This window comes from Hyperolius riggenbachi, chromosome 3 (assembly GCF_040937935.1).
Source record: "Hyperolius riggenbachi isolate aHypRig1 chromosome 3, aHypRig1.pri, whole genome shotgun sequence".
NCBI lineage: Eukaryota > Metazoa > Chordata > Amphibia > Anura > Hyperoliidae > Hyperolius > Hyperolius riggenbachi.
Window position 1 is genome coordinate 184,380,009 of NC_090648.1, and position 15,166 is coordinate 184,395,174.

Consider the following 15,166-nt stretch of genomic DNA (forward strand, 5'->3'; position numbering starts at 1 on the left):
CCAAATATGTTGCACATGCATCCACTGCATTACAATGCAACAATCACATTTTTTTCAATAGCCAGTGCACTGCCCTTCACTTGTCGAATGTCATGCATATTTGCCATGCAAAACCCCAGACTCATATGGTGCAGTTAGGTGAGTCTATTTCTGAATATTGTAGTTACATTTGACAGGGATAGTGGTACACATTAATTTACGTATCCATATTGTAGAGCTATTTTTAATAAGCTGCATTGTTGTCCATATTATTGATCAGCAAATGAAAACATTTCATACTAATACTTATGAGAGAATTGTGCATTACGATTGATGGAGATTTTGTTAATACTGTGTTAATATTGCATCAGACATCCGTGTGGAGACTTGTTACCTGAAACATGAATATGAAGAGTGCTCTGCTCCTCTCCCTGGACGACATCGCTTGGATGCCTGTTGCTGTTCTGTTGGAGCTGCCTGGGGCCCTGAGTGTGATGAGTGTCCCCCCAAAGGAACATCAGAGTATGAGACACTTTGCCCAAGAGGACCTGGCTTCTCTTCAAAAGAAATAACTCCTGGAAAAACCATCTCAAAAGGTAATCGTGTTTGACATAGGCTCGGCTGAGGTTCCTCAGGATCTGCTTTATTTTTTTCCAACTTGACGGGCATGTCTTCTTTCAAACTAATTATGTTACTATGTAAACCATTTGTGCAAGAAAACAGTATGTTTTTGTTTTAAACTGTAGGCCTTTATCCAAAATATTGTGCTGAGATCCCTGTCAAGTATCATAAAAGCGTTGATAATGTATTCTACAACACAAAGCAGTTTCCTCTGAAAATCTTCACATGCTGATAACAGTATGTTTACATAACTTTATTGTGTTCTTTAGGAGAGACATAGGTTGGCCTGTTCTGGCCAATTCAGGGCCAGCTGCTAATCTGTTTTTTGTTGTAAATATTGTTACCATTTTTAAAGATAGAAATAATTGACCCAACTTCAATCGTTTTCAGAATATATTCTTTTATTGTTTTGATAAGCAAGGATATTGGTTCTTCTCTTTGATGTACATTTTCACATTTTGATTCTTGTTAAAGGGTTTGGATCATACAACTATCTCTTTATATACTGAATTCATGCAAGTTTGATCACGCAGCAATATTTATTTCCTTGCAGATATCAATGAATGTAAGATGATCCCAAGCTTGTGCACTTATGGTAAATGCAGAAACACTATTGGCAGCTTCAAATGTCGATGCGACAGTGGATTTGCCCTGGATGCAGAAGAAAGAAACTGCACAGGTAAATGCTAGTATATTTCACAAGATGTATATGAAGCCCAGGGGACAGCTTCTTACTGTAATCATACTTGTTGTTTTTTTCAGATATTGATGAATGCAGGATATCACCAGATGTATGCGGCCAAGGCAACTGCATTAACACACCAGGAGACTTTGAGTGTGACTGCTTTGAAGGATACGAGAGTGGTTTCATGATGATGAAAAACTGCATGGGTAGGTGCTCTTTTTAATCAACAAAATTAATCAAAACCAAACAGCTTAACATGCCAGTATCCTGGGATTGGAATATGAAAATATTTATTGAATAGTAGGTTCAGGGCCGTTTCTGACCTATTTGGTGCCCAAGGTAATGCTAACTGTATCACTCCCACTTTCACCACACACACTATTTTACTAACACAGGGCAATCATTTATTCAAATATAATGTATAATTTGTGCAGGCACCTGCTGCAATGCTTGCCAGGAGATATAGTCCGTGGATGCGAGAACAGAATGTCCATGCATTCACGCACTACATGATACGGCATGCATTGTGGCGCGCACACTAATTCCTTGGGAAGTTCATGGAGAGGAGGCTCCAGTGGCCAGAGGAGCAGCACCCCTTAGGTAAGTAATTATGCTCACCCCAACCCCTGTCCCCCCAATGGCACAATCTATCATGACCCTCCCCTATGGGGAGCTTCATTTAGAAAAATGCATTGCAGGTGCACAGTTCGCTTTAAGTTTAATATGTTCTCCTTTCTCGTGATAGGTAGACAGATTTGCTTAAAATTTTGTTTATTAAGTTTATTCTTTTCTCATTCCATTTATGGTTTATTACAGTCTATTTTTATGTTGAATTTTACAATATTTTTTTTTAAATCACATGACCTAGAACATGACTTGTCTTTGTATTACAGATATTGATGAATGTGAGCGGAACCCACTTTTGTGTCGTGGTGGCATCTGTCTTAACACCGAGGGAAGTTTTAAATGTGAATGCCCCCCTGGGCATGAGGTGGCGTCTGATAACTCTGCATGCTTAGGTATGTTATTATCTCACAAATACCTTCTGTTTTAAGAAGGAAAGCTTCTGTTTTCTATAGCATTTTAGTTAGGAGGCTTTTTGGTCTCTTTCAACCCCTTACACACTACTAGGAGGCTCGGTTCACTATGAGCTTGCTGGGCAATCTGTAACTCGCATTCAGATGAACATACTCAATTATTTTCAGTACTATTTTTAGACTGTGGTCTTTTGAGCTTAAATGAGTTATAATTTTGTACATAAAACAATCCTAATTTAATTTGTCTTATTAGTGGTTCTATCACTGCCCTTATTTTGTTCACACCAGACTAAAATGAGATACATCTTCTGTTCCACGTATTTAGTAACTCCAGCCATTTGGGTATCTGGTTTTACCCTACGCACACACCCATTATCAATTCAGTGGTTTCATTTGGTACTTATAAGTCCCTGCCCAAAAACTTAACATGGTCCACTGACAATGGACCTTAATGAGAAATCTCTACATAGTTATTACACATTTTGAATAATGGTGTTTCCCGCTGGGGTCATAGATTTTTACTTCACCTGAAAAATAGTAACTAAAATCATTATTTCATCTCTTTTTTATTATTATTGTACCACAATATGGATTTTACAGTTATTCCAAATTGAGACTTTTTCCATTCCCACAGATATCAACGAGTGTGAGCTCAGCACTGACTTGTGCAGGCATGGTCGATGTATAAATCTGATTGGAAGATACCAATGTGCTTGTGAACCTGGATACAAGCCATCCCCAGATAGACTGGCCTGTGTTGGTAAGTGTTTTGTTTTATTCATTTTGTAGAATAAAATGACAAGATATGGGCTAGGATTACTTATGATAATCATAATGGTGGTGCAGTTAGAGAGGAGCAGAGAACGCACATTAATCATAATGGTGGTATTGGATTAAGCTTGCATCTCTCTTGCCTTGTACCTTATATTACGGAAATGCATGCTAACAGGTTATATGCACTGTAGATGCTTTGCATTATAGCTTATTGTGTAAAGTACAGAGTATTCTGTGTGTTGTAATGCCTTTGCCTGTGCTAAGCACTAACAATATTTTGGTGGGCTCTGTACCCCTTTTCAGATATTGATGAGTGCGAACATTTCAATGGTGGATGCGACACAAACTGCACAAACTCCCAAGGAAGCTATGAATGTAGCTGCATTGAAGGGTATGCTTTAATGCCGGATCACCGGAGCTGTACAGGTAAGTCTGATCTTATTAATCTTATTAAGAATATGTGTGCAAAACGTATTGCAGCAGAACTAAGAACGTGCAAATATAAAGATAGATAGATAGATAGATAGATAGATAGATAGATAGATAGATAGATAGATAGAGGGCTGTGTCCACATGCAATGGATCAGGTTCAGCAATTCTATTCGGTAACCGGCTAGAGCACATAAGATTCTGGGTGGCATTAAAATGAGTAATAACAATATGAGAGGCTAGTATAATACTGTCTGTGTATGAATAACTGGTGAGGCCATTTCTGGAGTGTGGGATACAGTTTTGGGCAACACACTATAGGAAGGACACTGAAGTTTTAAAACAAGTATCAAAATGGGCGAATAAATTAAAACTGAAGCTAAAGGTTAGACAAGGCACGCTGGGCTTATTTAGCCTGGAAAAGAGATGATTTAGAGGCGACACATATATCAATACTTCCAAGAGTAGTATAAAAGCTCGGCAAATTAGCTTTTTATCCCTATGTCTGTTAAAAGGCAAAGAGGACATTAATTGTTTCTAGCATAGTAACATAGTAGCATGGTAACAGAGGGCAATCATGGAAAACATGGGGAGAACATACAAACTCTGGACAATTAGTGCTGCCCATCCGTCATAATGTTTCAGTGTCGTTCTACGGTAAACTAAAGGTTACATCTTGTCACTGGCTTGCAAACAATAAGCTAGAATGGTTGTAATTGTCAATACATTTGGAACTGAATGACATGGGAAATTAGTCATGAAGCAGCTATGTCTATGAACATCATTTTCATACCCATATAGACGTCATGCCAGTATTTTTAAAGTGTCATTAGTAATAAGAGAATTGAAATTCTCTGTACAAACATAATTCAGGAAAAATTAAAGTTCCAAATGATTCATTTCTTGATCATATCCTCCACCTAACATACATTCCCACGGTAGGATGTGATTTAGGAATAGGCTTGTCGAGAGAAGGCTGTGCAATACTCACTGTACCCTTCAGTGGATTGGTTATATGTCAGCTGTGCCCTTTGCTTAATGAAGCCAATTGGTGACCCACTTTACTAACAACAGACCTTCTGCCAAAATGAAACCATCCACTGGTGAGTCTGAGGTTCTGTTTACAAGAACGTTGATTTATTGTGCAAATACTGACAACCTTTGCCTCTATTTGGAATGGAATGCTGGAACAAGAATGAAACAGACCCCAAATGGAAAAGATTTCTCAGCCTGACCACATGTTAGAGAGGACATTTTTTTACATATTCTGTGCTCTGGCCCTGCAGTGCAGAGTGCAAATCTCACTGTCTAATGGTCTGAGGAACTCCTGGTATTTTTTTCCTTCATTTTAAATAGATATTTTTTTTCAAGGGAGTTTCCACTTAGGGAGTAACGTCTGTGTCTCAGATTGCTGACATTGTGCTTACTGATCCCTGTCTGGCTATCTCAAAAGATTTCCACTCTGAAGGGAAAATATAGCCTACCCTCCTGAGAATTAGGCTCTGTTAAAGGAGAACTCTGGGGAGTGAAAATAATGACATGGTGGAGGTATGCTAATACTGTGATGGACACGTACCTCTACTACAGTCATTGGGAGATCTGCACTGCCACAAATCCCTTTAGTGCTGCACTGTTGCTCTGATTTAGTGGGTGCCTGTGGTCTTCTAATAGTTGGCCATAGAGAAGATACAGCATACGAGTAGGTACCAGCAGTTCCAATCAAAGTGACAAAACTGGCAAAGTGACAAAATATAGAAGTGTGTGCAGAAAACACAGCCTAATTACATCCTGATTAATCAGCCACTTCATTATTTGTTGCCGCGCCACTCTGCTGTAATATAATTTTTCGTATTTAACCATTATAAGTACACTGTATATTTCTAGAGAAATCTATACTACACTAGTACAGCTTTGTAGTTGTTTTATAAATATTTGCTACCTGCTTGTTTCTAGATATTGATGAGTGTGAAACAAACCCTAATTTGTGTGATGGAGGTCAATGCACGAACATCCCTGGAGAGTACCGATGCCTCTGCTATGATGGTTACATGGCATCTGATGACATGAAGACCTGTCTAGGTAATTTACTGCTGCTTCATATTGTAAAAGATTACCGCACAAACAAATAGCATATATTCCCTTTCTGTGAACTTATAGGACACTCTTTCTTTCAATAGTGGAGACAGAATGCGCTGTGTGCTATACAACTGCACACATTCAGTACAACCCAAGCCTCACTTTTGGCCTTCCAGTTGAAGCTGTATATAAGGTTTGCTACTCTTAGATCCCTTTCCCACTTCTGTGCTGGGTGCAATGTAGGTAGTCATTGCAATGGCTGCTACGAGAGTCTTCCCAAAGTGGTTGCAATACTGTCCATTTATAATTAAGAGAATCATAAAGCATTTTCTTAAATATGTAAATTGCAGTGCATGGGTAAAAACATCAGACAGTGCAGTCAATGCGCTTCTGATGGCCCTGCAGATTGCATAACTGTGCGTTGCTGAAAACACAGTCGAGGAAGGGGCCGTATTTAAGAAGTGAAAATGGATCCCCCACACTTTATACTTACTTCCACTTGGATTTCAACAAAAAGATTATCATTACAGCATTGCCTGAAACAGTGCAAAACTGTCATTGAATCTGATTAAACATAAGTCAGGAGCAAGCAAGTGATCTCATTCTGATACAGTCAAGAAAAATCAGATTTGTGCTTCCTGATATTTGCGTTCAGCCACAGAGAGTTTACCTACAGCCCCGCCTGCCCAACTGACCATACCCCAGCCTTTGTATTAGAACAGAAGTTGGCTCTTAAAGTGGATCCGAGATAAACTTGTTCCTTTCATATTGTTTATAGGGCATTCCTCAAGCCAAATACTTTTTAGTTTTGTTGGTTTTAATACTCTAATTCCCTATAAACTAAACAAGCCTCGCCCACAGCTTCTCCAGTGCCTTGGCACTCTCAGACCCATGTAGCAAGGGCTTATGGGAGCTCAGTTTGGGTAAGAGGAGGAGGAGGTGTTACTAGCTAGAGATTTCAGAGGCAGATGGGAGGAGGAGAGGGGAGTGACTTTTTCACAGGCTGAGGGCTGGAAAAACAGATCAGCTTTCCTGTGTGTAATGATCACAATTAGAACATGGCTGCTCTCATTGTATCACAGGAAGAGGTAATCATCTACTGTTGAAGCTGTCTGCAGCTAGATTTGCTTTGTAAACTATCTAAATTTTAGATAAGATATATAGACAAGTTACTTGTTATAGTTAGTTTTTCATCTCGGATCCGCTTTAATGTGGCCAATTACCATTACCATGTCCAGGAAGCCAGGCTAAGCTCCAGTGCTGAGAGTATGGGCAGGTGGGATTGTGGTGTCATCGTTATTATTACTGTGGTCTTACTCAAGTTTCAGGAAGCCCACATGCAGAAGGTCCTCCAAAGCTCTCTGCAACATCACTTTTTCAAGTGAGTGCTTTAGAAAGGGTGATAACGTTGCACTAGAGGATTTGCAACAGGTTCACATTAAAGAGAGGAATCATTTTCTTTGTATTTGTTCTGGGTAGGGTAGGGTGAATTAGAGCCTCTTGATTGCTGACTGTTACTAGTGACACAACAGAAAGTAAGTGAATCTCTAATATGATAGCAAATAATTTGAGTAAAAACACTTTTTGGCAGTTTCGGGAACAGGTTTTAATGCTGGCTATGTCATCAGAGGAAGATGACATTTACTTCTTGCTACTGATGATGTCACATGAAACTAGGGAAACGTCCGCAACAGGGACCCAATAGGCATTAAACAACTAAAGGAGTTCCTAGTCAATAAATAAAGTAAATATTTTAGGTAGAGTTTTACTTAAACGCTTGGCATCCAGTTAGAATTTAGTTTGGTAAACATAGGCCCATTGTCACTGGTGATTGGTGATGCTGGAAAACCATGCCTGACCACTATAGTTATTTTCAGCCTCTTCAGCTCACTTCTGCTCTTTATCGATCATGTATGATCATTTTGGGTGACCAAAGATGGACGTGTGAACTTTGCTTAAAACAGATATTGTGCTTAGCAACAGTCTATTGTTAAACCTCTGGCTTTGTTTTACTGTTAAAGGCTGTTAGCAGTACACGTCTGTCTTTTCTGGCAGACTACTATCTAAAGGAACAGAAATGGAAAAAGAATGACCTAACAAAGGTCTATCACTGACAGGTTTGCTTTGCATTCCAGCAATTGTGTCATGTAATTTGTTTGGAAGACTGTGCTGTATACAGATGTTCACAGAGCATTGAATGCTTCACACCCGGTATGACAAGTGTATTCTATTTCAGATGTGGATGAGTGTGAACTCCATTTGAACATCTGTCTGAGTGGAAGTTGTGAGAACACCAAAGGCTCATTCATCTGCCACTGCAACCCTGGCTACTCTGGCAAGAAAGGAATCACCGGATGCACAGGTAACAGACTGTATACATCACCTCAGCTTTAATGGTTCATAGCTCATGGCATCCTCATTTGCAGAGTTCTTCCAAATGCTCCGTATTAACCCTTCACTTTCTTTAAGACCACGTGGCCTCACCGTCTTTTGTAAGTAATTGACGGTCTAAAACTTTTCTTGAAGTAGCATATTCATGTATTTTATGACCTGTAAAACATCACAAATCACATGTTGTTACAAATGATTGATAAAAATATTACATGAGAAAAAGTTATGTATGCTTGGAGATGGTCAGCACAAATCCTCATACAGATTTTAGCTTTTAATCAGAAAGAAGTTTGTGGTAAATACAGTCCTAGGCTCACTGCTTTTCCCACCCTATATTTACCAAGCTCAGGTTTTTGTTGGCCCTCTATATGATTTTCCCTGCCTCTGAAGGCTTTTTTTTTCAGGTTATGTTTCTATACATACGATAGATAAAAGTGTTTATTAAAGTTGTGTAAACATGGTACACGAAAAGCTACGTACAGACATAAAGCCATTTGAAGCCAAATTCAGCGATTTCACAGTTATGTGATGCAATAACGCTCTGTCAGTATCAGGCGATCACACAGGGTCTGCTGCCCGCCTTTCTTCCTGCCTAAATAGTAATAGACAAATGGACATGGAGAATAGACCTTGCTTTCTTATGTTCCCGCTCACACATGTCTGTTTTCACACCTACAGGTAATGTGATCTGTACATTTTTTTTTAGAAAGTGGATGTGTGACTGTGCATCCCACAAGATGGCACACATCTGCTCACGACTGCAGCAGACACTACAGTGGAGCTCTGGAGTGGTTCAGCATATTCATACTGTACAGTGGCATAGCTTAGGAGCTCTGGGCCCTGATACAAGTTTTACATGGGGCCCCCCAAGTACTCTATACATAACAATTGATACGGCGCACCAAAACCTGCTAATGGCAACTACAGTGTCAGAGGTACAAGAAGGGGATGGTGAACAGCTTGTTAATGATTATTACTATTCAAAGCATCTATAAAAGTGATTATTATGAGCACAGATCCAAAAGAGAGCTAATACTACAGTTGAGGGAGGGCCCTTCTGGCCCAAGTACCCCGATGCAGTCGCTACCTCTGCACCTCCTATTGCTACGCCCCTGATACTGTACAAATAGGCTGACACTCTGACAAATGTGAAACTCATCTATACGGATATGTTGCCGCTTCGGTAAATGTGGAACGAGTCTTAGGGTCATGACACATGGGCAGCTAAAGGCAGTATTTCTCTATATTTCATGGGTATGTATCCCCTTTGAAAACCTGTGCTGGCCAAGTACCCCTTAGTATGGGAAAGGTTATCTCAAGTACCACTTGATGCAGATTTATTTAAAAATAGTACATGGTAATCGTTTCTATACAGTTTCTATACATTTGCTATTGCTTTTAATTAGCTAAAATACTAGTTTGGTGTTGTTTATATGGGATTTATTATTTTCTGAAACTCTAAATTTGTTAAACGAAATTAAATATATCAAGCCCAAGTAACCCCTGGACCCATCAGAAGTACCCTCTAGGGCCACACATTGAGAAACTAGGCTCTAGAGCATCCATCTGGTACAGGAAAGCATTTGGTACAGGCATTTGGGAGGCATCCATCTCATGCAGGCATGGCTGAGCCACAGTTACACTAATGCTGGGTACACACGGTGCGTTCCCGCACTCGATGCCCTGCTCGATTCCTGGTCGCACGATTATTTCCGACATGTCCGATTCACGTTTCGATGGATCAATAGTTCGATTTGGCATACTTTACATGAGATCCGACCTAACAGTCATCAAAACGGGATCGGAAACGCTCGGAAATAATTGAGTGGCCGGGAATCGAGCGGGGCATCGAGTGCGGGAACGCACTGTGTGTACCCAGCATCAGACATGACATGAGGTGGTTCTTTGCTGCCTAGTAACCACAGCATGTGCCCAATGCTGACATAAGTGGGATTACAAATGCTGCCATTCAGCTGCATGAAATTGCAGCTGGAGAGATGCTCAGGGGACAGCAGAATGGAGGCTGAACTTAGCATGTGATAAAGAAAAGCCATTTTGTCCATACTCTGAACTGGCCTGTTTAGATGCTTAGTAATTTATCAGGTGAAATCAGCAGAGTGCAGTACTTTGGTTCATTCCTATACCCCTAGTAAAAAATTCTGTATCTAATCTGTAACCTGTGGAAGGGCAAACAGTAGCCAGTAACAATGTTTGCTTAAACATGCTGTGACTCTCTTGTCTGTCTTGATTTGGTTGGCTACTTGGTTTTGTTTACCTGGTGCTGAAACTTTAACTAAAAGAACGCTTGCAGTGTGTTGAATGTGCTCCTCTGTTTGGACGTCTAGCGACTGGATACATTTAAAGATTGTTTCCTTTATTTTGCAATGATTCTCGAGATAACCAATGGTTGAAGTTTTTCTCTGCTCTTGTTTTATTAGAAACATTCTCATCTTAGCAGCTTGACAGTGAAAAACAAAACATACGCTTCACATCTGGAGTCACTGCCCTTTGTTGACATGAAAGTTGATGTGAATCCAAAACATTTTCTGATCTGATTTGTAAATCAAAAACTCGACACGTCTGTTCCTTGGCAAACCTATCCCTGATCTATGTTCTAAGCTATGCTGCTTTATCCTGATTTATAGCAATATTCATCTCAGGCTTTGTAAACTATATGAAGCTAGTTATATTATAGTCAGATGTCCTCCTGGCCTTTCCATTAGCAGAAGCAGTAAGAGATATGGAGCAACTGGAACAATTGAAGGACAGGCCTTTTGTAGACATACCCATTTACTATTGATACCGATCAGCAATCAATCTATAGGATTGATTCAGTAACCTGCAGTACTCTTAAGCCCCATACACACACTCAACCAAGGACGCTCAGTTCAAACGAGAAGACAAATTTAAGCGATAAAGAGATACGGCCTTGACGTACACACGATAATAATACACACCACACAAAAAAAACGAGCAACTTCCTTAAAAGACGTGTGTTTACCATATCGTTAAAGCTCCACAGCGACCTATGTTCACTATAGTCGATAATAGTACATAATAGCAGAATCGTCTAGATTTGTGTACACATTAACAGTTTGCAGACGTCTTCTCACCATCTTTTCCAAAATCAATCCGCCAGCCGGAACGATTCAACCTCTTCTTATCTGCCGTTTGCCATTTCTTATCTGTTTTTCTCGCTCAGTCATCCGCACGTCTACGCGTGAAGACTGTCGTTCAATTTTCCCAAAACGTTTGATTTTCACTCACTGTAAAAGACGGCGGTTGAGCGTGTGTAGGGAGCTTAACACTCAGTTTGCTAAACTAGTGTGAGGTTTACCTCGCCAATAAGCTGGTGCTTTATGACTAGGCTTTAATTGTTTTGTTCTGCAGCTGGCTAAGTTGACTTGCTCAGTAGTTGTAGCTTAAGAGGCTTTCCATGGTGCTGAATATGTTCTAGTTAAACAAATGGAGAGAAGGAAGGTCAATCGTTGAAGCGCATTGCAACACGAAACGGCCGTCAGGCACCTTTCCCCAGCACCCACCGCACCACCACTCTCCACCATATGGTATGTGACCAATTTCAATTTTTATCTTTGCAATTTTTGTACTGTACCTGTGCCTGCTCCTGGAATAAAGCACCTGCAGTGCCGATTGACCTACCTTCTCTCCATTTGTTTGAATACCTGCTCTTCATCATATCAGAGCACGCAGTTTGCACCATAGCAGGAGAAGAGAGAGTGTGCAACCATCCTGCCTACGTTCTTCCAGCGGTAGCTGTCCTCAAGCTGCAGTGCCAACCATTCCTTCCTTTCCCCTTCCTTTGCATACATATGTTCTAGTTAGCCAGACATAAAATGAGCATGGCCTCCTGCCTTAAAGAGACTCTGTAACATCAGAAACATCCCCTGGGGGGTACTCACCTCGGGTGGGGGAAGCCTCCGGATCCTAATGAAGCTTCCCACGCCATCCTCTGTCCCACGGGGGTCTCGCTGCAGCCCTCCGTACAGCCGGCGACAGACCCGACTGTAAATTCAATATTTACCTTTGCTGGCTCCAGCGGGGGCGCTGTGGCTGCTCTCAGCTCCGAAGTAGACGGAAATACCCGATCTCAGTCGGGTCCGCTCTACTGCGCAGGCGCCGGAAAGTTGCGCCTGCGCAGTAGAGCAGACCCGACGGCGATCGGGTATTTCCGCCTACTTCGGAGCCGACAGCCGTCAGAGCGCCTGCGCAGGAGCCGGGAAGGTAAATAATGACGTCATTTTGCACGGAGGGCTGCAGCGAGACCCCTGAGGGACGGAGGACGGCGTGGGAAGCCTCATTAGGATCCGGAGGCTTCCCCCACCCGAGGTGAGTACCCCCCAGGGGACGTTTTGACGTTACAGCTCCTCTTTAAAGCTTTATCAGCCCTGCCCCCAGCTATGGGAGCTGGTAATGAGCAGTACCCTTCAAGTGTGAGTATTCCCTCAAAAGGTATTCCAGCTCATTATAGTTATCAGCAGGGCTGTGTAATTGGAGTCGGAGTCGTGGAGTCGGAGCAATTGCGGGTGCCTGGAGTCGGAGTCGGGAAAAAATGCTCTGACTCCTAATGAATTTAAACTGTAATTAAAATAGAAAATATGATAAAATGTTCTCAGATAATAGTCATCATAAATAATTTATATATACAGTAATAGCTGTGCTTAGTCCACAAAAATGAAATAAACCAATCAAAATAAGTTACTTGTGCTGCTTCAATAAAGCAGTCCCCGTATTTTTAAAGTCAGATATACATATCTGATTGTGAATGTACAGGTCCTTCTCAAAAAATTAGCATGTTGTGCTAAAGTTCATTATTTTCCGTAACGTACTGATAAACATTAGAATTTCATATATTTTAGATTCATTACACACAACTGAAGTAGTTCAAGCCTTTTATTGTCCGGCCACGTGCCGCTCCTACAGCAAGGAGCATTCTGCACCTGCGCAATAGTACTGCGCAGGTGTAGTACGCTCCTGGCAGCAGAGTGTGTGCCTGCGCACTACACCAGACTGGCTCAAGTACCCGGACTCATAGCAGAAGATCCAGGTGGCGTAGGAGGACAGCGAGGGACTGATTAGCCTGAAGGGGGCCGGAGGAAGCCTCATGTATGTATAAAACTTTAATTTAATCTGTCTCAGGTTTACTTTGTTGGCCTGCCAACTCTGCTGACCTGAACCCCATAGAGAATCTGTGGGATATTGTGAAGAGGAAGTTGAGAGACGCAAGACCCAACACTCTGGATGAGCTAAAGGCCGCTATCGATACATCCTGGGCCTCCATAACACCTGAGCAGTGCCACAGGCTGATTGCCTCCATGCCACGCCGCATTGAAGCAGTCATTTCGGCAAAAGGATTCCTGACCAAGTATTGAGTGCATAACTGAACATAATTATTTGAAGGTTGAGTTTTTTTGTTGGATGAAATATGCTAATTTTTTGAGATAGGAAATTTGGGTTTTCATGAGCTGTATGCCAAAATCATCAATATTAAAACAATAAAAGGCTTGAACTACTTCAGTTGTGTGTAATGAATCTAAAATATATGAACGTCTAATGTTTATCAGTACATTACAGAAAATAATGAACTTTATCACAATATGCTAATTTTTGGAGAAGGACATGTACAGTATATATGATGTGCACACAGGAATCTCTTATATATACTAAATAACATCTATGCTGTAAGAATAACGCCTGATGTGTAGCCGTGTCACTAATAGAGATGGTCAATGAGATGGAAATAATTCTACATTGATGCTGATTTATGCAAATGTATGCACTCTCTTTGCTCATGAAATCAAATAATTTGATATGTTGTTAAAATTTGGTTTGGTGACTACGAATTAAAGGGTACCTGAGACGGATGAAAAGAAAAGTTTTATACATACCTGAGGCTTCCTCCAGCCCCCTTCAGGCCAATCAGTCCCTCGCTGTCCTCCTCCACCACCTGGATCTTCTGCTATGAGTCCCGGTAATTCAGCCAGTCAGCGAAGTCCGGCCACGTGCCGCTCCTACAGCAAGGAGCATTCTGCACCTGCGCAATAGTACTGCGCAGGTGTAGTACGCTCCTGGCAGCAGAGTGTGTGCCTGCGCACTACACCAGACTGGCTCAAGTACCCGGACTCATAGCAGAAGATCCAGGTGGCGGAGGAGGACAGCGAGGGACTGATTAGCCTGAAGGGGGCCGGAGGAAGCCTCATGTATGTATAAAACTTTAATTTCATCTGTCTCAGGTTTACTTTGTTACACAGTAGGACTATACTCTACATATGCACTCCCCAAAGAGCTGCAGGGAATCCACTGAGAATGTTGTGCACATTGAACACAGAAGTGTTGTCTATCCCCCATAAACCTGGTTCAGATTGTGCATGAAAAATGTGTAATAGAGGAAGAATCTCCTCATTCCCCTGCAGAGTACCTGCACATAATTCTTACATGTACCCACAGTCACATTGCCTAGGCCCTGATCCATGTTCAGATTGTGCATAAAGAATGTGTAATAGAGGAAGAATCTCCTCATTCCCCTGCAGAGTACCTGCACATCATTCTTACATGTACCCACAGTTACATTGCCTAGGGCCTGATAGATGTTCTTTTTTCCTTTTTTCCGGTCTGTACCTTTTACAAGTACCCTTACCAGGGACTAGTTTTAGTCTATGAATAAACGGAATAAATATGGCAGTCTACATATCCTTCTCACTTCAGTTGTCTTTTAAAATTCCTAAGCGTTGGCAGTTAAGAGACGAATTTCATGGTACATACTGTACTTTCAATCAACAAGATTGTAATATGCAAATTAGAGGAGTCGGAGTCAGTGGAATCCTAAACTGAGGAGTCGAAGTTGGAGTCGGTGGAGTTTTGTACCGACTTCACAGCCCTGGTTATCAGCAGTATGGCTGGGCCCTGAAACAGAGAAACAACACAGCCTTCCCCTACCTTTTTCTACTGGTGGTTATGATAGCTCTTTGTGTAAACCTGATGGCTTGATTGGGTGCCTGGTAATAGGAATAAGGGATTTAGATGCTAATTAATTTGCCCAACATTGGAGTGATCACATTGTCTTAAAAAAAAGCCAGGCCTCAGAGAACAGGATGGAGACCCTTTCCCAAAAAACAGTTACATAGTTATATAGTTATTTGGGTTGAAAAAAGAGATA

At 41.3% G+C, this 15,166-nt stretch overlaps 1 protein-coding gene across 2 annotated transcripts in view; it reads left to right on the forward strand.

Annotated features, from left to right (window-relative positions):
• Positions 1 to 15,166, forward strand: part of FBN1 (fibrillin 1) — a 291,197-nt gene that overhangs the window by 180,483 nt on the left and 95,548 nt on the right. For both annotated transcript variants that reach the window (XM_068275426.1, XM_068275425.1), the window contains 8 exons: positions 351 to 575; positions 1,154 to 1,279; positions 1,363 to 1,491; positions 2,179 to 2,304; positions 2,957 to 3,082; positions 3,400 to 3,522; positions 5,479 to 5,604; positions 7,838 to 7,963. In XM_068275426.1, coding sequence (XP_068131527.1) covers positions 351 to 575; positions 1,154 to 1,279; positions 1,363 to 1,491; positions 2,179 to 2,304; positions 2,957 to 3,082; positions 3,400 to 3,522; positions 5,479 to 5,604; positions 7,838 to 7,963 — 1,107 coding nt within the window. The remainder of the gene's footprint in view (positions 1 to 350; positions 576 to 1,153; positions 1,280 to 1,362; positions 1,492 to 2,178; positions 2,305 to 2,956; positions 3,083 to 3,399; positions 3,523 to 5,478; positions 5,605 to 7,837; positions 7,964 to 15,166) is intronic.